This window comes from Prionailurus bengalensis, chromosome B1, assembly GCF_016509475.1.
Source record: "Prionailurus bengalensis isolate Pbe53 chromosome B1, Fcat_Pben_1.1_paternal_pri, whole genome shotgun sequence".
Classification (NCBI taxonomy): domain Eukaryota; kingdom Metazoa; phylum Chordata; class Mammalia; order Carnivora; family Felidae; genus Prionailurus; species Prionailurus bengalensis.
In genome coordinates, this window is record NC_057344.1 from 149,985,660 (window position 1) to 150,008,862 (window position 23,203).

The 23,203-nt window shown below is 33.9% G+C and overlaps 1 protein-coding gene across 4 annotated transcripts in view; it reads left to right on the forward strand.

Moving 5' to 3' along the window:
• The first annotated feature begins 9,402 nt into the window (after nt 1-9,402).
• The window catches only part of LOC122478835 (UDP-glucuronosyltransferase 2A1), a 53,469-nt gene continuing 39,668 nt past the window's right edge, over nt 9,403-23,203 (forward strand). For 2 of the 4 annotated variants that reach the window (XM_043572541.1, XM_043572542.1), the window contains exons 1-2: nt 9,403-10,118; nt 22,162-22,793. In XM_043572541.1, the coding sequence (XP_043428476.1) occupies nt 9,403-10,118; nt 22,162-22,793 (1,348 nt within the window). Of the gene's footprint in view, nt 10,121-22,161; nt 22,794-23,203 lie in introns of all 4 variants that reach the window. The other 2 variants (XM_043572543.1, XM_043572544.1) reach the window with 1 other exon arrangement.

Here is a 23,203-nt window from a genome sequence, read left to right on the forward strand (position 1 = left end):
CCGATTTCATTAGCAACATATAGGACTCAATGGCATGTTACATAAAATTATTAAAATGATATAAATTATTTCTTATTATTAGATGTTAAAATTTCTAAAAATATATTCCTTATAATTTAAGAAATATGTAAGATTGTCTAATGTAATTCTCAAGACTATTGAAGTAAAATATAGCTGGGTTTCAAAATACAGCTGGAGAATAGTTTTTTTCATCAATAGAAGTTCACTCCTTAGTTCCATGGGAAATCTAAAGACGGTAACAATAATAACAGCAAAACAATGAAAAACAAGGTGTCATTATCCTATTATTCTGTTTTAACAGAGTTTTTGGAAATCATTCACATTTGCAATTTGATAAAAGAGAAAATTTGCTAGGCCTTAGGAATTAGTTATTTCAGAACTGTTCAATTAGGAGTCTAAAGAAATTCAAATTGTGGAAAAGTTGGTTTGGATATTTTAATAAATAGATTTCATATACATCTTATATATTCTCTACAATTCTATGAGAAAGATATTATTTCACATGCAAGGAAACCAAAGCCCTCATGTTGACAACTTGTCCAAGAATATGTGTGTGTGTGTGTGTGTGTGTGTAGTAGTAATAGTAATAGTAAAGTTGAAATTAGTGACTGGCTACATATATTGTTCTTTCTATGACATTGTGGTACAGCCAGAATTAAATGCAAGGTTCTTTTCGTATTGAACAGCTAGAGAAATGGGTCTGCAGCATAGTGTTTGTGTATTTGTTTGGAGGAATGGGAGATAGGCATTGAATTTGACTGGAGTGGTTATAGTTCTCTTGAAAATATTTTTGGGGCAGGAAAATCAGGAGAGCCAGAAATTCAGGAAGTCAAATTAATGAATCTGGTGGAAGATTCCCCTGTAAAGGGAAGAGAAGAGACTAATAAAGATTGAAATTTTCTCCAACATTTTAAACAGTAATTATAAAGTGTTCACCAATGTAACCACCCCCATTTTAGAATTAGAATGTGTCTGGTGACTTAGAAGACACCTTCATCACTATTGTTTCTTCCTTCTTTTCTTTCAAAGGTTACCCCTATCCTGACTTTTTGATAATAAATCTTTTTGCTATCTTTGCAGATGGGAATTCATTACTGAACAATGTAGTTTAATTTTGCTTGTTTTTACATTTTAAGAAGCTATTTAAAAGAGTTTGTTTTTGTAGATTCCCTTTATCATGTTAAAGAAGTTCCCTTTAATCCTAGTATTCTATTTTTTTGTCAAATCATGAATAAATATTGAATTTTACTGGTGGCTTTTTCTACATCTGTAAAAATCACCATATTATTTCCCTTCCTTTAATCTGTTTAATGTTGTGGATTATGTTAATTGATTTTTGAAAGTTAAATTTGAGTTCCTGGAATAATCCTGACTTGTACTTGAAGCTTATTATACATAATTGGAAAAGTTTTGCTAAATTTGTGTCATTACTTGCCTCTATACTTATCAGTGTGATTTTCCTGTAATTTCTCTCTTTTGTACAGTACATATCAAAAGTTGCTCAGAAATCTGGTCTGGACCTGGAGTGTTTTTGTGGGAATTTATTTAACTACTGACTGAATTTCTTATATGGTTCTTGGGACAAATAGATTTACCCCTTCTTCTTGCATCAGTTTGGTTAACTTATTTCTTCATTTTTTATTTAACTTTCTTATTAAATGTATTAATTCATAACATTAATCAGTATTTTCATTTTTCTCTCAATAAATTATCCTACATCACTTTAGCTCTGTTTATCCCTCATGACTTACATGCTATTGGAATGAAATATTTTCTTTCTTTCTCTTTTATATCTTTCAATTTCATGAGGGTTTTTCTAATGTTTTATTCAATTAATGGTTAGATTTAACCATATGTTTACAATTTTCTTTGCTCTACCCAAAAAATATATGTATGCATTTTTGTTCACATATAAGAAAATTAACAATATTTATATGAAGATTAAAAATATAAAATAATACTACATGCTATTTAATGATAAGAACAAAAATAATAACAGTACAAGGAAATTCAAGAGAATGCAAAGAACGGAATTCATTATTATGAGGGGCAAATGAGAAGTAAACTATAAAGAATTGATTTATAATTTCTAATTTTTTTTAGCTGGCCTTCTTACAATTAGTATTTGCTTATCTCACTTTATATGTAATATTTATAATATAGTACTAGAATCATTTACATAAAACCTTTGAAATTAGAGTTAAAAATCCAACTTAATGATTTTTACAATAAATTGATCTGAAAAAAAATTAAACAAATATTAGGGCCTGGGCAAAAATGAGTTAAAAAAATGAAGGCAATAAAAAAGAAACAGATTTTACAAAATTAACGCTGGCAAAAAAGCACAGATAAAGTTCGTTAAAGAGGCATGTTGTGTATTGTAAACTACACAAAATTGCCTGATTTTCATACATTTTTTTGCCATGAATACAGACTCCTTTATTACTCATTGATTTTTCTGTCAGCTTGTTCTATCAATTATTGAGAGAGTATTACCATAATCACCAAGTATAATGGAGGATCTATTTCTTTTTTATTTCTATCAATTTGCTTGTATTTCGAAGCTCTGATGTTAGGTACGTACACACTCAAGGTAGTGACGTCTTTTTGATGAAATGGCACTTTTAATTATAAAGTGATCTTCTTAATCCCAATAATATTCTTTACTCTGAAAATCTACTTTATCTGATATTTAGATAGCCACTTCAGCTTTACTAAGTTAATATTATCATGGTGTGTGTATTCTTTTAACCTCTTTTTTCTTGTAAAGTGGATGCCTGTAGACAGCGTGCAGTTTAATCTTCCTTCTTAAAAAAATCCATTATGACAATATCTAACTTTTAATTAAGATAATTAAACCATTCACATTTAATTTGCTTATCTTGCTATTTGTTTTCTGTTTATCTTATCTCTTCTTTGTTCTTTTTTTTCTTCCTCTCTACTTTTTTTATGTTTATTTTTGAGAGAGAGAGAGACAGAGAGAGACAGAGAGACAGAGAGAGAGCATGAGCAGGGGAAGAGCAGAGAGACAGGGAGGCACAGAATCCAAAGCAGACTCCAGGCTCTGAGCTGTTAGCACAGAGCCTGATGCAGGGCTCGAACCCATGAACCATGAGATCATCACCTGAGCCAAAGTAATTTAGCCGACTGAGCCACCCAGGACCCCCTCTTCCTCTCCACTTTCATTTGGATTAATAGAGTATTATTATTTCTATTGGCTTAGTAGATATTTCTCTTGGTTTTATTTTCCAGTGGCTGCTCTAAAGACTAAGTATCATTTTTAGTGTAATTACTTTAAATAGTGTACGTCCTGTACCCCTTCTCAGAGTTTGCAGTATTTTTCATGTATTTTTTCTATGTGTTATAAATTTCACCATACTTTGTTATTATTTTAGTTTTAAATAGTCATTTGACATTGAGAGATATTAAATAAAATAAGAAAAAAAGTCCTTCATATACACCCACATGTTTACCATTTCCAGTATTCTTCTTTCATTTGTTTAGAAATACATTTCCATTGGGGATAATTTTCCCTCTGCCTTTAACATTTCTTAAACTTGTGGTCTGTGGAAGATTCTCTTGGCTCTTGTAGCCATGAGAAAAGTCTAATTAGTCTTTATTGTAAAAATTTTGTTAGTTATATAATTTTCTGGGTATATATATTAATTAGAAGAGTTTTAATTTCTTTTAGCGCTTTTTAGATGTCACTCCACCGTTTTTTAGCTTGCATTGCTTACAATGTTTAATTCATTTCTTTGTTCCTTTGTTAGGCAATGTGTTTTTCTAAATTTTCCTGTTTTTGAGATTTTTGCTTAATCATTGATGGTCAGCATCTTAATTATGATGCACTAGAGGTGCTTTTCTCTTTCTTTTTGTTTTGAAAAAAATTGATTATTAGAGCTTCTTATATCCATGTGTATATGTGATTTTTCAAATTTGAAAAAGTTTGGCTATTATTTCTTTCAATATTTGTTTCTATATCCACTCCCTCTTTCAGGGCCATAATTACATGTATGGTAGGCTGCTCTGTTCTTTTGGGGAGGGTGGTGGAGGGGAGTGGTTAATTTCCTCTGATTTTCATTTTGTGTAACTTCTATTACTATGTCTGGATGTTAATTTTTCTTCTATACTGTGTCTAATCTTTTCTATACTGTGTTAATCCCATCTGATGGATTTTTCATCTCCAGAAGTTTAATATGGGTAGGTCTCTGGAGCTCTTTTATTCTCTCTTCACATGCTTATGCTTATCACTATGTTTTTGACCATATGCTAGTTATAATAGCTGTTTTAAAGTCCTTGTCAACTAATTCTATCATCTGTCATCACTATGACTTTATCTATTGAATGGGATACTGTATATTATACCCTATAAGTTATATATTCATACTTTGTTCAATGTCTCATAAATTTTTATTATGGATTTACTTTGTTGGGTAATGGGTTTTTATTTCCATTTCTTGGTATTCTTTTAGATATACAGGGTCTTTGTTCTAGTAGAGAGACATTTGGAATTTGATCCATTAGAAGTGTGCTATAGAGCTCGTTAAATCATATTCACAACATACTTATTTTAGGGTGAATTTTACTCCACCATTGAGGTAGTACATATCTAAGGACTCTGCTTAAACTGCTTACAGGTCTTTCCACTCTAGTTGGGAAAACATGAACTATTCCTACACCACCTACTATTTCTCACGGTTCTTTCCCAATTTCAGTAGGGATAGGAGAAACAGAATACCATGTATGGATACCCTCATGGAATATATAGTGACTGGGAAGTCACATTTCAAAGGTCATGATTTGCAAGATGGGGCAATAGCACATGACATTAAATGGAGGTTCCATCACCCCTATAATCTACACTGAGCAGGATTGATAGAAAAAGAAAATGAATATTAAAGCAGCAAAGTAAATCGTTAGTAGGTAAAACCACCTTGGCTGGGTGAACTAAAGTACTGTTCCAGGTTTCAGTATATTTGAATGATCAACCAGTAGGGCTTGCGCTCTATATGCCAGACTGGGGACCTCTGCCAAAGCACCCAACACCATAAAGTTATGAAAATCCTAAGAAACTGACACTGCCCCAACTCTCACTATAGACTAATGTGGTACACTGCTGAGAACACCAAGTCCTATCACCCAGTTGGAAAAGGTGTTGTCTACTGGAATTTACAATAGAATATTGCCCACCAAGATGGGTGAGTTACTTCCCACTCCTGCAAGAGGGGGAATTACTCAATCTCCCCTGGGATCCTATCGTCCTGCTGCAAGCTGCACCAGCTGAAACGCTTGATGCCTGGAATGGAACATGCACCATCACAAACGAGGAGAAGACAGGGGTCCTGATCTGGCATACTCATCCCCAGTCCATCTTCTCATGCCTAGACATACTTGGTTGGAAGGGGTGGTGGTGAAGGTTGCAGAGACTGTAATAACAAAGGCAATATTTAATGCAAATAGTTGCCAGAAAACCAGTAGAAGAAAACACCTTTAACAGAAGATTAGGTGCTTAATAATGTAGAGGAAGTGGAATGCCTTAGGAGTAAACAAATCTGTATAATCTCTCCTCTATTTAAGATCACATTTCGCATCATGTTATGCTTAGTCAACTAGGATTTCTTTAAATTCAACTTTCAAATAGCAAATGAGTACTATTAAAGTTCTGGCTGGAAACTTCAGGTAAGAAATTTAAAAATCTCATGACAAATAATATATAAGCAATATATGATGTACATTTGGATTTATGTTTTCTTCTAAAAGAAAGGTCAATCATTACATGCTTGTGGGTTAACTTTTGGCTTGTTTAATCACTTTAGAAAAGTTTTCAGTTGTATTTTTACATAATTGGAGGGTTTTCCCCCCGGGTGTTATACTTCAGAATAATTTGATAGATCTTGAGGGAAGTGTACGACAAAGCAGTAAAGTTAAAGTTGTATACAACTGTGAGCTCACTGGCCTATCTATTACCTCGAATTTCTACCAGTGAAGAGTTAATTTGGTCCTTTAATAGGTGACACATGAAGTAAATACATAAAGGCAAATATGATTCTCACCAGTGACCACTACCATCTTTAAGATAGCATGGGTAGATGAGCCAAGATATCATCCTTCGATGGGTATTTTATCTTCTTAATGTTGTGTACTGGATTTTGTATGTTTATATATTTTACATGTATGTATACATATCAAATAAGTTTTATGCAAAGTCAAATTTATTTATTTAAAAAAAGGATATTAAAGTTTCTCTAAAGAAAATTCTGTTATAGGGGTGCCTGGGTGTCTCAGTCGGTTAAGTGTCTGGCTCTTGATTTCATCTCAGGTCACGATCTCATGGTTCGTGAGAGGGAGCTGCCCTGTGTCCCGCTTTGCCCTGACTGTGCAGCCTGCTTGGGATTCTCTCTCTCTCCCTCTCTCTCTGTCCCTCCCACCCCGTACCCCATACGTGTCCTCTCTCTCTCTCTCAAAATAAACAAATAAGCATAAAAAAAGAAAGAAAGAAAGAAAATTCTGTTGTAAAAGCAATAATCAATTGGGGTAATGTAAATACTATGTGTGCTCTCTTTTTGTGCAATTAATTGAAGCACATCTTTTATTATCCTCTCTATGATAAAACTATTTGTATACAGTAGCTTCTTTTAAATTACTTTAGCTTTCCTTTCAACTCATCTGATTTCATAAATATATTAGTCATATGTTTAGCTATAGTTTCCTATAATTTTTCTGGAAAGAGACTAGCTTTTCAGGGATCTTAAGGTCAGAATAATTAAAATCACATTTTTAGTTTTTGAAAAAAACTTATTTTACAACCTCTTTAAATCTTTATGTTTAATATAATTTCTTCACTTAGTTTTCTATTAAATTTAAGAACACAAATCTAAAATTTAACTTCAATAATTTGAGAAGTTTTCTTAATACTGTCCCATTAGTAAGATACTTTTTAAAAAATCAAAAAGTTAATTTATGACATAATACTGGTCATTGCCTATCACTCATGTGCAGACACTTCAAGCTCCAAGATGAGCCTCAAATACCACATTTCTAATAAAAACTTCCCTCTCTTTACCCCTACCTCTAATTCCCAAAAAACAGAAAGCAATCTGTACAGAGCTCTGACACATTTTACCTGTGCCATTTCATCTGAAGGTACTCGTCGCTTTCTCTAAAGTTAGGAGAAGGAGAAGGAATTAAATGAGAGAGATAATAGATTTTAAATGTGTCTTTTATTCCAGGCACTATAGTTGTAGCTTAATCGATATTATTTTATTTATTTAAATATATAACTTTATCTTATATGATGCTCATATCATTACATAATTTATAGTATTTATTGAATAGTTATTCATTTATTATATATTAATAAACATTTTATTTATCTTATATTACTTAATATAAAAGTCTCTTAAATTGCCTTTCATTTCTACCTTACAGAGGAGAAAACTGAGTCTCATAAATGTTAAACAGGCCAAAATTCTTTGGCCTGATTCTAAAACCTAAATTCTTCTCATGATATCATGCTGACTCTAATATACTAGGCCTATTTTTATTATAGTTACATCTGCAATTACCTTCACAGAGAGCATAAAATGGATATGAGATTATCTCCTTTATTCATCTGCCTTTCACTTAGCAGGGAGTTCTCTGTCTAGTAGCCACACAATAAACACAAATAAACTTAATAAAGGCTACAGTTTAATTGTTTAGAACTGAATCTGATTCCCTGATAGTGAATAACGTGAGTAAAATATCAGTGAATTGTGACCGATTGTTCATTCTAGTGAATCACAACAACTATTTTAAAGTATTTTGGCAATTAACTATGGATGAGGTTGACACCAGCAGCCAAAAATTTTGTGCATACCATAAAATCTTAGTATACAGAGTCTTGAATTAAAATCTACTCCCAAGAACTGTACGATGAGTCTGCCAAACTCCCAATAGTACTTTGGAAAAGTTAGTAACTGCTTTAAAGAAGCAGCAAATGTCTCACTATAGATTATCTGTGGTTATAGGGGAGGTCAGCAAAGACATCACTAAAAAACATAGGATTTCTAATTTCAATAGATTTATTAAAACAAAAATAAGTCATTTCTACTTATTCACAGATATATGCATACACATACATGTACACTTTTCATAGAGGTGATTTTCTTCAGATGATTTGTCCTGCATTATCCAGTGTGGGCTGCACAGATTCATAATGTGTGAATTTGTGACACAAATTTATATTGTGTCAGCATGTTTTGGGCACTTTGTGGTTTACATGGGTAGGTTGCTTATACTTGATAAGGGGATATGATACACGCTGATAGGGCAATCTATTTTAGTGGTTTATACAATAGACTCTGGAAGCCAAAGAGCCTGAAGGCTGCTACTACCAGTTCTTTTCTTATTCTAGTATGTGAACTTGGCAAATTACTAAACTTCTCTGAGCAATGGTTCTTCCTTCTCTGATGGGAGAATATAGGATCGACTTCGTTGAATCTTTTTTTAGTGAGAAATAAATGAGATTAACATATGTAAAACACTTTACACAATGTCTGACACACGGTGAGTGCTTAATTAATGCTAGCAATTATTAAAGGTTGAATGTTAATGTAAATTATTTATTACTCAGACCAGCCAACTAGCTTTCAAGCAGCACTTTCCATAAAAGCATGCTTGAGTTAGCGTTCCTCTTCAAAGAACTCCTATTGACTAGTAATGTTACCCATCATCTTTTGCATGTATACTTGTACACAGTTCATTCATTTACTTATAATTTTTTCTCAGTATTAACATAAAATTTTTTCCTAAACATATTATTAAAGTAGCAATAAACATTATAATTACTCTATCTGCTTGTACTTCACATTTTTTCTAAGTATTCCCTTTGTAATAATCTTATCTATTAACAACCAGTAACTACTATAATAATGTTTCATTGTTGCTATCGACACTATATTGAATGTGTTAAATATTGGAAAACTGATAGCCTTAGCCTCTCCACATTTCTGAATAAGTTCTGCCCCAAACTGAGGCTTCAGTAGCCAGGCCCGAGGGTAGAGTTGATGTACACAACAGCTTCAAGCAATTTAACAGTAAGAATTTCACAATTATGAGATGCAATGAAAAAGTTAAAGGATCAAGTTTAAGAAAATGATCAGAGAGCAGGAATCATAACCCAAGCTAAAGCAACAGGTTGAGAGGTAAGACACATGTTACCCCAAGCCTATAATTATCATAAAATATGGTGCTACCATGAGGAAAACCATTTGGTAGAGAGAAGGCTCTTAAGGGTATCGTTTTGAATCAAAACTGAAATAATTTTTCTTTCTTGTTTGCTTGAAAAACAGAGAAATTCATTTGTCATATCTCATCAAATCTTCTACATCAAGCTACATCATGTTAAACAGGAACATTCTGCTGTTGTGTCTCCAGATTAGTCTCCTAGGAATCACTCTTGGTGGGAATGTTCTGATTTGGCCAATGGAAGGTAGTCATTGGCTGAACATTAAGATAATTATAGATGAGTTGATTGAAAAAGAGCATAATGTGACTGTTTTAGTTGCCTCTGGTGCACTTTTCATCACGCCAACCTCGACCCCATCTCTGACATTTGAAATATATAAGGTGGCCTTTGGCAAAGAAAGAATAGAAGGACTGATCAAGGACTTTGTTTTGACATGGATGGAAAAGAGGCCATCTCCTTCAACCATTTGGAGATTCTATCAAGATATAGCCAAAGTCATCAAGGACTTCCACATGATATCTAGAGAAATCTGTGATGGTGTTCTTAAAAACCAAAAGCTGATGGAAAAGCTGAAGAAAAGCAAATTTGAGGTCCTGATATCAGATCCAGTATTTCCTTGTGGTGATATAGTAGCTTTAAAGCTGGGAATTCCATTTATGTACTCCCTCAGGTTTTCTCCAGCCTCAACAGTGGAAAAGCATTGTGGGAAGGTACCATACCCTCCTTCCTATGTTCCTGCCACTTTATCAGAACTCACGGACCAGATGTCTTTCACTGACAGAATAAGAAATTTCATCTCCTACAGTCTACAGGACTACATGTTTAACACTCTTTGGAAATCATGGGATTCCTACTATAGTAAAGCTTTGGGTATGTAATATTTTTTTATTATTATATGAATTAGAACAGAGCTTTGTATCACCTCTTTACTTCCCTGTGGCTATTATTTTTCAATCCTACCTATTGATTACTATTAGTATCACTTGAGAGCAGGAAGGAAGATAAGTAACAATATGCTTTGTAACTATCATGGGTTTTCTAATTTTATGGACTCAAAGATACCAACTAAATTATTTTATGGGTAACATATAGCAACAAATATTTTAGTTTAAAAATAGGACTGAATTCTCATTTAGATATTGCACTGAAAACACATATTGCCTAGAAACTTCAGTGGTGTGTAGGGAAAACTGGAAGAGATTGTTTCCTACAAGTCCATTATTAACATAGAATGTGTGTGTGTGTGTGTGTGTGTGTGTTTTTAAAAACATACATGCATACAGATAATCTCTGATCATTGTTCATGTATCTCTCACTGTTTACTAGGTACGCCCTTAGGTAGGGAGGTTACAACATAGATTAAGATGGAGTTCCTGGCTTCAAGAATTTAAGTCAAGCAGAGACGTCATACAAGAAAGAGAATGTTTATAATATGAATGATTAGGTAATGGAAATATGTATAAAGAACAGAGAGGGCATAAAGGAGATGAACAGTATGTGACAGAAGAGAGTGACATTCTGAGAAACTAGAGTTGAGGTGATATACAAAGAAAAATTTAAACAGTGAATATGAATTTCCCTGCAAAATAAGTGTGGGGAAGGAAACTGTGCCCAATGTTGTGGAGTCTTAAAATAGCACATGTGTGCTGGGTATTACTGATGACTCATTATTTATGAAGGTCAAAGTGTAAGATGCATGTGAAAGAACCATGGAGATATCAGGATTGCAAAAATGAATTAATCCAATAAATATTTTCAGAGCCTCTTGTATGTTATGCTAATCATTTGGTTTTTTATCTATTGAACAACTGGGAACTGTTTAAAGGGATGTATAGATTGCATCTTATATAAAATATCTAGATAGATGTGGACCCAGAGTGAGATGGTCTTAGGCTACAGGCTTCTGCGTGACTCCAGGAAAGATGTGGTAAGAGCATGTATGAATGAAGTAGCTTACGTGTGGAGAAGAATAATGCAGATGAAACTGTATAGTAAGGCAATTAGGAAAGAAGGCTCTTGATAAACAATTTCTGGTTACAAGTGTGCAACCATGGAGAAGTAATTAATTCTCTTTACACCTGCATTTATTTATCCCATCTCTAACAGGGCTACTGCAAGGACTAAATTAGTCAACAATACAAGGATTTTACAAAAGTGTCTATGAGCTAGAACCATTCAATTTGTGTTAGCTGTGTTAACTGTGAAATTAGTAAAAGCTAATGGCTAATTGGTAAGGCATGTTAAGAGGCATGAGGAAGAGATTAAGATGGTTTCTTTTTTTAATGGAGGTTTTATTGACATATAACATATTGGTTTCAGGTGTACAATCTAATGATTCTCTCTCTAAATATATATATATTTATATTTATATTTATATATTTATATTTATATTTATATTATTTATATATATTTAGAGAGATATTATATAGAGAGATATTATAGAGAGAGATAATATATATTATATATTATAGAGATAATATATATTATATATAATAATAAATTATTATATTATTATATTATATATTATATTAATTTATATTAATATAAAATATTATATTATATATTATCTTAATATTATATTATTATATACAGTATATATTATATATATTTAGAGAGAGAGATATATCGTGTGTGTGTGTATATATATATATATATATACAAAATGATCAGCACATTAAGTCTAGTTAACACTTGTCACCATACATAAATAATTTTTTCCTGTGGTAAGAACTTTTAAGATCTACTCTTCTAGCAACTTTCAAATATACAATACAGTATTAACTATAGTTACCATGCTGTATATTATTACATCTCTAGGACTTAATTTACTTTGTAACTGGAAGTTTGTTCCTTTTCACCCTCTTCACCCATTTCACCACCCTCCAACTCTCCACCTCTGGCAACCACCAATTTGTCCTCTGTAACAATGAGATGGGTTTTTTTTTCATATTCCATGTATAAATGAAATCATACAATATTTGTCTTTCTCTGACTTATTTCACTTAGCATATGCCCTCAAAGTCCATTCACATTGTCATAAATAACAGGATTCCCTTCTTTTTATGGCTGAATAATATTCAATTCTAGATACATATGCCACAGCTTTTTTATTCATTCACCCATTGATGGACACCTAGGTGGTTTCCATGTCTTGGCTAGTGTAAATAATGCCGAAATGAACATGTGGGGTGCAGATATCTTTTCGAAAGAGTGATTTTGTTTCCTTTAGGTATAACCCAGAAGTAGAATTATTGGATGACATAGTAGTTCTATTTTTAATTTTTTGAGGAATATCTATACTGTTTTCCACAGTGACTGTGCCAATTTACATTCCCACCAACAGTACCCAAGGGTTCCCTTTTTCCCCATATCCTTGCCAACAGTTGTTATGCCTTATCTTTTTGATAATTACCATTCTGATAGGTGTCAGGTAATAGCTCATTGTAGTTTTGATTTCCATTTCCCTCATGATTGGTGATGTTGACCACTTTTTTGTACCTGTTGGCCATTAGTATATTTTCTTTGGAAAAATATCTATTCATATCCTCTGGCTGTTTTTTTTTAATCAGGTGGTTTTGTTTTGTTTGCTCTTGAGTTATATGAGTTTTTATATATTTCAGATAGTGACCTCTTATCAGATGTATGATTTGCAAATATTTTTCCCATTAGGTAAGTTGTTTCTTCATTTTCTGGTGGTTTCCTTTGCTGTGTAGAAACTTTTTAGTTTGATGTAGTTACATTTGTTTTTGTTTTTGTTTTCTTTTGTTACTTTTGCTTTTGGAGTCAAATCATCACCAAGACTGAGGTCAATCTGCTTACCACTTAAGTTTTATTCTAGGAGTTTTATGGTTTCAGGTCTTATCATCAAGTCTTTAAACAATTTTCAGTTAGTTTTGTGTATGGTGTAAGAAAATGATCCAGTTTCATTCTTCTGCCGGTCCAGTTTTCCCAACACAACTTATTGAAGAGGCTGTCTTTTCCCCCATTACATTTTCTTGGCTTCTTTGTCATAAATTAATTGACCATAAATGTGTGGGTTCATTGATGAGGATTGTTAAGAGGATTGTTAATTGGCTCATCATCTCCACTGAGTATGTTCAATAGTTGTCCCCAAATTCAAAAGTAGATGTTTTATCTCCGGGGATGTGAAAGAAGACTTGAGTTGTACTGTTATTCAAAGAGAATAAGCATATGGGGCGCCTGGGTGGTGCAGTCGGTTAAGCGTCCGACTTCAGCCAGGTCACGATCTCGAGGTCCGGGAGTTCGAGCCCCGCGTCGGGCTCTGGGCTGATGGCTCAGAGCCTGGAGCCTGTTCCCGATTCTGTGTCTCCCTCTCTCTCTGCCCCTCCCCCGTTCATGCTCTGTCTCTCTCTGTCCCAAAAATAAATAAAATACGTTGAAAAAAAATTAAAAAAAAAAGAGAGAATAAGCATAGCTACTATGTTGATTATAAACTATCCTATGAAGATAGAAGTGAATGATCAACATTGTAGGGCTAAAACAGGATCTTAAAAATGAAGAAAGAGGATAAAGAAATGGCAATTTTATGAGGCAATCAAGTTGTCAAGATCTGCAAAACCTCTTTAATCTTCTCATGCATATAGTAAACAGAAACATCTGAACATGTGCAGTATCTCAGTTAATGAAATAGAGGAATATACGTAGAGAGCTCCTTGGTCATGATACATGTTTACATTTTTATCTTATTACTTGGTTTTTTTCAACTATTTGTTCTCAGTCTTGAAATAGTAAGTATCACATCATAATGCTTCTTATTCATATTGGTGAGATTATTCCCCAGATAAACCTTCCTCATACTGGGAGTCATAGAATCTCATGTTCCTTTGTATTTTGCTTGTAAATTAATACTGGTAATAAGACCACACAATTTTCCCAGTCATAAGACATGAGACTAATCTTTCTTAACAATGTGTTCATGGAAGTGTGATGAAGATTTCTAAAAATGTTCTTATCCTTCGATTTTGATAATATCATGTTTCCAATCAAATTACACTCTTTTGACTTAAAATGACTATTTAAGTTTGTCTTTACAAGCAATATTCTTCTTATTGATGCTGAGGGACATGAACACTCATATTGAAAAGACCAGGTAAGAAGTAAAAGTACTGACATGACAGAGTAGTTTATTTTTGTGCAAGCCTTTGTACAGGGAGAATGATAAATAGTGCTGACATAAAAATCACTTCCTTCCAATGTGTAATTTCTTCTACTTTAGTTTGAATGCTCTGATCAAAGTCATTGCAATGAACTCTCAAGTCTCAAACTGGCACACCTGAGCAAAAATTAGGACAACTTTCTCTAAGATTACTTTTCTGTAGTGGAATGTAATAATAAGCTCAGAGTGAGTTCTTAATCTCTGCTAATTATTAGGAATCAGATATTATAATGTCTAAATTACTTCTTTGATCCCAGGTTGTGGGTATTTGGTTCAAACTCATGGTTCAAAATCTTAATAGCAATAGCAGTTAACATTTGTTGATTTCTTCCTGTGCACTAGACACTGTGATAAGTCCTTCACATGTTATATCTCTTTATCTTTGCAATGAATTTATGAAGAAAAAACTACTATCACAGGTGAGAATATCGAGGCTTGGAAATATCGATAGTCAACATAAAATTATATAGTGACTGGTAGGAGAAAACAGTTTTCATATGAAAGTCTGACACCAAAACTTCTAGAACAATTTTTCTTTCCTTTCAAAGTTTCAGTTGCAAATCCATCAATTATTCAGAATATTTTTTAGGTTAAACTTTCTTGGGTACTTTTCCTCTTCCTTTAGGTGGACTTAGCTTTTGAAATCTGCTATCCCAGATTTTACTTAATTAAATTTGCTAAATGGAGTTTAATTGACTCATGTTATCACTAGGAAACTTGTTGTTTCTTTAGGCATATGTCTCCATGTGACTGTTGCCTGGAGCGAATTGTCTGAGGATAGGTTTCTGGTCCTAAAAGAACTTTAAAAGCAACCTTTAACTGAAAGTATGAAAAGGCTTCTGCAGATTTCAAATGTATTTATATAAAACTGAACCAAGAAAATTTTATTTTTGTGTACATATTAATAACAATAAAACTCCACCAAAATTGGGGGAAGAATTAAGAAAATAACAATATGGCATTTTAATGCCAGTAAAAAATATTTATAATCCATAAACATTACCTATTGCTATCACAGTTTTATCCTTTAGCCAGTATAGAAACAAATAGCTTTTTTATGTGAATAATCTTTATATATTAGATTTATATGAATACATATGTTTTATTATCCATTAATATTTGGTGAATAATCTCTGAGAACTACTGCTATCTATAATAACAATAGACTTTCCTGTAAATATATTAAATAGGAAAAACAACAAATCTTCAAAAAAATTTATGATTGTAATATTCAGATCTTTGCATGAACTAAACACTAAGCACAGGTAATTAATGTAAAATAAAGTGCTAGAAATGAAACAAATGTGAATGTGTATATCTCCAAAATGCTTGATTTCCAGTAGATATTTTAAAGGAGAAAAAAAAATGTATTGGAGTTTTTTCCCTAAAGAGTAATACATGTTGGTTCAGAACATTTTTTTTTTCTTTTTCTCTCTCTTCCCAACCTTTTTCTTGCTTCCTTCTCTCCTCTCTTCCTTCCTTTCTCCTTCAGTTTTTTTATGTAAATTAATTTTGATTGGTTAGAACCAATCAAATGACCTCTGGTAGTATCCCCTTTTCCATAATGACCCCTGAGTGGGCTGACAGCCATGAGATGACATCCAAGATAGAATTTGGTATGGGACATGAGCAGTTTCAAGAGTATGGTCACTCTTTTACCCCCACTCAATGAAAGGGAATGAAGATGATCATTTTTATGGGTATAATCTTGAATTCTATATCTGTGGACTTCTTAAAGTAAACCCTTTGTGAACTTTGGTACTGAATACATTGTTAATCATATCATTTGTGATGGGCCTCAGACTGAGCATGACTGACACGGGAAAACCTGCACCAAAGCTCAGGTGCCCCAGGGGAGCATTCCCTGAGAAGTGGAAGAGAGGAGGTGGGTCTAGGTGATGAGATCTGGTTAAATTGGTGATTCTTTTTTATTTTTTTTTATGTAAATATTTTTTAATGTTTATTTATTTGAAAGACAGAGCACAAGCGGGGGAGGGGCAGAGAGAGAGGGAGACACTGAATCTGAAGCAGGCTCCAGGCTCTGAGCTGTCAGCACAGAGCCCGACACGGGGCTCAAACCCAGGGACCGTGAGATCATGACCTGAGCTAAAGTCGGTTGCTTAGCTGACTGAGCAACCCAGGCGCCACTGAATTGGTAATTCTTAAAGTAAGATTTTCTCCTTACATTACCATAAATAGCTAACACTTATTGAGCATGGATGCCATTCTGAATAATTCACATGCTTTTTTTTTTTCATTTAGTCCTCATAACGATAGGAAATAGGCACCATCATTCTCCACCACTTTGTAATGAGGAGGCTGAATAACTTGCCTGAGGTTACAATCAAGAAAGTCGTGAAGCATTTGATGCAAGACACTGAGCTAAAAGGAAAGTTCTAGAAAGATACCCAGTTTATATACAACAAAACAAAGCGGGGGGGGGGGGGGAGTAATCTAATTGAACACTTTCAAAAGGATTAACTAAATACCAAACAAGGTACTCAAAAAAAAAAAAAAAAAAGGAAACTCTAATGTGAAGCTAAAACTCTAACATCACTAAGGAGTTGATTACTCAGTTTTTTAAAATAGTATTGATGGGAAAATGTTGGGGTTAAGAGCAAATGCTCAGAAATGAATTTTTGGAGCATCTTTGGTGGTTTTATTAAGGCACAGGGACAGGACCCGTGGGCAGAAAGAGCTGCACTGGGCTTGTGAGGAGTGGCTGATTATATACTTTCAAGCTGGGAGGGGGTTAGGGATAGCAAAAGTCTCTAAGGAATTTAAGAAGCAAGGTTTCCAGGACCTTGATGGGGCTAGCTGTTGTTAGGCAAAGGTCATTTATTACCATCTAGTAAAACCTTAGTCATGAGACCCTTTAGATGTATATCAGGGGACCATATGCTTGGAAGTTGATTACTAACATATATCTTGAGGGCCTCAAGATAAAGGAATCTTCCAAAGTAATTCTTATATGTAAAAGGAGACTTACAGGGTCCTGGAGGTCAGGATAATGTTAAGTTGTTTGCCTTTTGCTTTTAGCAAAGTATTAACATCAGGGAAGTTGAGTTTCTGGAGGAAGGTCACTCTGTTAGTCCTAAGTACTTCAGCTGTAAGTTGTAAGGAAATTTAATTTGTTCTAAATTTCTTCTGCCTTTGTTCTCCATATCAGTATGGAGGGTGGTCTCCAGGCTTTTATGGCCTTTGGGACCATCTCCAAATCCATGAGAAATGAATTAGTACAATTAAATTCTACCCATTCATTATAATACTCAGTGAGCATACACAGGAAGAGGAAACCTTCAAGCCAGGGCATGTAATTGGGGGGAAAAAATTGTAAGAAAGAACTTGAATACAAAAATGTTATTTTAAGGATTCTCAATTCAAACTGATAGTCTTATACATATTTTAAAGAATTTGAATCTTAATTTAATTTTATATGGATGATATTCTCCAACAAGTGTTATATACACTGTTAAACAACACAAATTCAACTGAGTAAATTTGAATATCTAATTGGATTTATTAAATGGTTCAGGGATTGGACAGCATCCCATCTAGTAAGTAGAGGGGAGCTCTGTAGAGCTATAGAAAAGGAAAGGTTGAAACGGTACTGGTTGGGGAGAATTATTACCAAAGAATGCAGTGTTTTAGGCAAAGTTGCCTTCCTAAGGGGAACAGAAAGTTCAGCAGATTACTTCCTGAGGTTTACCCGGATATTCCAGCTTGGCTGGTTAAAGGTTTCAAACTGGGGATTGAAACTGCAATTAGATTAGATATTAAGTCTTTGTTTACTGATGTGGAACCTTAGCATGGCTTTATTTTGGGCCTGCACTTCTCTCTTTAAAAACACAAATTTTATCAAATAAGATTGAGAGAACTTTCTGTTTATTTTATCACCATTTGGAATACTTCCTTTCAAAATAAGCAGAATGAAAATGAGAACTTGATTCAAAGCACAAGGATTATATGCTAATTGGTGCAAACTTTCTCTGGCTGACTTAGTTTTCACTCATACCTACTCATATGTTCATGTTTCAGAGACATATTTAAAAATATCATTTTCTGGACTCTTTAATTATGTTTAAGATGTCATAATATCAAATATTCACCACTACAAAATATGTTTTTCTAATTTTTGCTGTTATAAAATATATCTCACATTTTAAAAAGTAGAATAAAGTGTCTCCTGGGTGAGTCAGTCTGTTAAGCATCTGACTTCGGCTTAGGTCATGATCTCACGGTTCATGAGTTCGAGCCCTGCATCGGTCTCTGTGCTGACAGCTCAGATCCTGGGGCCTGCTTTTGCTTCTGTGTCTCCTTCTCTTTCTGGACCCCCCACTCGTGCTCTGGATCTCTTTCAAACATAAATAAACATCTAATTAATTAATTAATTAAAAGTAGAATAAAAAAAGAAAGAATACTGGGCTGGGAAGTGGAATACTCATGTGTTCATCTATTCTGCCACTTACTAGCAATGTGACTTTGAGGTTACTTAAACCTTTCTTGATCTGTTTTCTTACATATAAAATGATGGAGTTGGACAAACTGGACCCATGCTCTCTGCATAATGACAATCCACTATGCTCTTACCCAAACTTTATTCAGATTACCTATTAGCAAACAAACGTGATAATTTTAAATCACTGAACTTCATTTTTGTCATGAAACCAGGCATATTTGGTAAGAGTTGTTATTTTTCCCATTGATGGAAATTTAAATCTAAGGTTATACCTACATCTGTCCCCAAACATAATTTATTTTTTATCTTTTTAAATTTTTGAATTTGCAACTATGATATATTTGAGGCATACAGGAAACCAGAGGATAAGTATAACAGACATCTCTATCAACACCTGTGAAATTAAGCACTGTAACATCAAAGTATAATTTTATATCAAAAAGCATATATACTAGCTATTAATAAATTCTATTATATACTATTGTTCTTCAATAATTAGGTAATTATGTTATTGTCCTGAAAAGGCCACTGTTTAACACTGACAAATTGACTCCTTGGACTCGCCTTGTTTTTTATTCAGGGTGATTTAGGGCTGCCTACATGTATTTGATTCAGGCATATATTTTGACAAGCTTTAAGTGCTAATATAACTATTGTTAATGAATAATCCTTAATTACTTATTATATTCTATTTATCCAGACGTCCATAATTAGACAAATCTAAGTATTTTATAGATAAACTTTTGATTATGCCTTGTACATTGCTGTGTTTTGTCTCCTATTTATTGGAAGGTTGTGATAGCACAGATTTATGAGGAAACTTCAAATTCTTTCTACTAGGTCAGTTTTAATAGTCTCCAGGATTACTCATACTCTCCTTTGCTGTTGTGTTTCAAAATCTAATAAATTTTAAAAGTACAGGGGTGCCAGGGTGGCTCAGTCGGTTAAACGTCCAACTGATTTAGGCTCGGGTCATGATCTCATGGTTCATGGGTTCAAGCCCCAAGTCAGGCTTTGCACTCAAAGGTAGAAGCCTTCTTGGGATTCTCTCTCTCCCACTCTCTCTCTGCCCCTCCCCTGCTCATACTCTCTCTCTCTCATAATAAATAAATAAATAAACAAATAAACAAATAAACAAACAAACATCAAAAAAAATTTAAAGACATAATATTGAAATTGAGGCTGACTCTTAAAAGGATACAAGCACAATAATTCTAAAAGCATCACTTCCCTCTCCTCTCTTTCCCTTTCTCTGTCTTTCTGGTCTTTTTGTTACTCAAAGGCCTGTAATTAGTCAATTCAGAGGCAACAGAGCATGAAAAAAAAGCAAACCACTTTATTTCCACTCTCAATTCCTGCTTTCTATCCTTTTAATCACTTTATTCTTATTTTCTCTTTTTAATAGAAACCTCTAATAATTTTAATTTTTCAAATAGAACCATGATATAGCTGCCCTCCTTCAGTTTGGCATTTAGTAAGAATCTCAACTGATAGATATCATTTTATCTATGTCTAGCTGGTCATTCTGTAGCTAACCCATTGGTTTCCTGATCAGTCTTTAGGCAAATTTATTAAACTATGAATATTACCAAATATTGCATTGAACCAAGCAGTTTATAAGACAACTTTGCAGGTATTATTGCTAATCCACAAAGTAATATAACAAATGAATATCATTATCTCTCATTTATGCATGAGAAAACCAAGGCTGAAAGGGTCTAGGTAGTTTTCCAGGGTCACAGTGCTTGTAAAAGAAGTTTTTAAATCTGGGGCTATTGAATGCTAGTGTCCACATATTTTAAGCTACTACACAGCTCCAAGTGAAAAAGCATGTTGTTCCTTCTGGTGCCAGGCCCTATCCTCCTGATTTGGTGTGAAGATGTCATATGGAAGAAAGTGAAAAATTCCCTGCACCAAGGAGATGATTGTAAATATGCTTTATCAGAGAAGAAAACTCTCCTCTATCAAATGTGTAGTAATTTACTCTATAACCCAATTAATCTAAAACATCTTGAAATGTCCAAGAAACCTCTTCTAAATGAAGGTTGTTTTTAATTTTTTTCCTAAATATGAGCCATGGGGAAGTGATCATAAGGCTGGTCATTGTGCATTCCCAAAGCTTCTAACACTTTCAAAGATGAGGCATAATACTGTAGATCTCCAGCAATTTCTCAAATGATGGTATGATAATAGCCCAAATTGCCCTATTTTGTCATATGCTTTTGGGTATGCAACTCAGTATTAATTTCACTATGTATGAAATGGAGCAAATCATTTGTGCCTCACAGGATTCCATGAAGGACTGAATTAGACAATGTATGTAAAAATTCCTTGTGATATGGGTTGCCTGGGTGGCTCAGTCAGTGAAGCATTGGACTTCGGCTCAGGTCATGATCTCAGCATTTGGTTCATGAATTTAAGCCTCACATCAGGCTCTCTGCTGTTAGCATGGGGTCTGCTTCGGATCCTTTCTCCCTCTCTTTCTGCCCCTCCCCTACTCATGCTTTTCCTCTCTCTCAAAAATAAATAAATAAATAAATATTAGCTGCTCCTGAGTGGCTCAGTCAGTAAAGGGTCTGACTCTTGATTTTGGCTCAGTTTATAATCTCACGGTTTGTGAGTTCAAGCCCCAAATCAGGCTCTGAATTGACGGTGTGGAGCCTGCTTGGGATTCTCTCTCTCCCTCTGTCTCTGCCCCTCCCCCTGCTTGCTCTCTTGCTCTTTCTCAAAAATAAATAAGTAAAAAGTAAAGACTAAAAATATGCCTTGTAATAAAGGACATCTAATTTGAAGATACCATAAGTTCTGAGTAAATGGCTTTAGCAATAAGAACTAATATTTTTTGTTAACCTAATTTGGGAAAAGGTTTATTAAATTGAAGACACATTTTATAGTTATTATCACAGAGTACAGAGATACCAGGCTTATAACTTGACTTCTTTTCCTTTAAAATAGGATTTGAAATATCATTTAAAATATCATTTCTGTTGTCAGAATAATCATATTAATGCATATAAAGGTTTGAATTATATCTTTTTTCCTTTTAATCTATAGATCAATTGACCTATGAATGAGTGTAGTCATCACATTAAATATTATTTTATTTGAAAAATATGCCTAAATATACTTTAAAAATTTCTTTTTATATTAAAAGATCTACAGTAGGATGGTTTTTGTAATGGATATCACCATGTCTAAGAAGTTTGTCCAGCTGCTGGTTTTTATTTTGACTTTGACTAAAATTGTTCTTAATGGAAATGTGCTAATTTGGCCAACGGATGGTAGCCATTGGTTAAATATTGAGCTCATTCTAGAAGAGCTGATCCAAAGAAATCACAATGTGACTGTACTGGCTTCATCAGCAACTCTATTCATCAACTCCAATCCTGATTCTCCTGTGAATTTTGAAGTGATACCTATCTCCTATAAGAGCAGCAATATAGACTCCTTAATTGAACACATGATAATGCTGTGGATAGACCACAGACCAACCCCTCTCACTCTCTGGACTTTCTACAAAGAACTAGGAAAATTTCTAGATGCTGCTTTTCGAATGAATATACAAATCTGTGATGGAGTATTAAACAACACCAAGTTACTGGCAAGACTCCAGGAAGGTGGTTTTGATGTGTTGTTAGCAGACCCAGTAACTGTCTGTGGGGACCTGGTTGCTCTGAAATTAAGAATTCCATTTGTGTACACACTGAGGTTCTCTCCAGCCTCAACAGTGGAGAGACACTGTGGGAAAATCCCCGCACCTGCCTCCTATGTTCCTGCAGCTTTGTCAGAGCTCACTGACCACATGACCTTTGGTGAGAGGGTAAAAAATACTATATCCTATCTTCTGCAAGACTACATATTTGAATCCTATTGGGGAGAATGGAATTCATACTACAGCAAAGTTCTAGGTAAGTCTCTAAAATACTGTCTTATTAATGACTCCAGATACCTTATTTATCTTGACAGTAATATAGCAAAGGTTTCTATTCCACTGCACATGCCAGGCTGAAGTACAGATAGTTATTATAAATATAATTCTCTCTACAAGATCATTATTTTTGGATAAGTTTGTAAAAAATGTAATGGTGTTATTAATATGTATGTAGTGTTTCAATGCAAATAATCTCGTGCCTATTTAGGTAGTGGCTTTCCAGTGAGTAAATCAATCTTCCTATATAAATGAAAGTGTCTTTACTAGGATGAACTGCAACCCCGCTAAAAAAATACCTGCCCAATATTTTGAAGTATACATGATTTACTTTCTCTTCTTCACTGCTCATTCTTTTGTAGGTCTGCAGAAAACTTTAAAAGGCCTAGG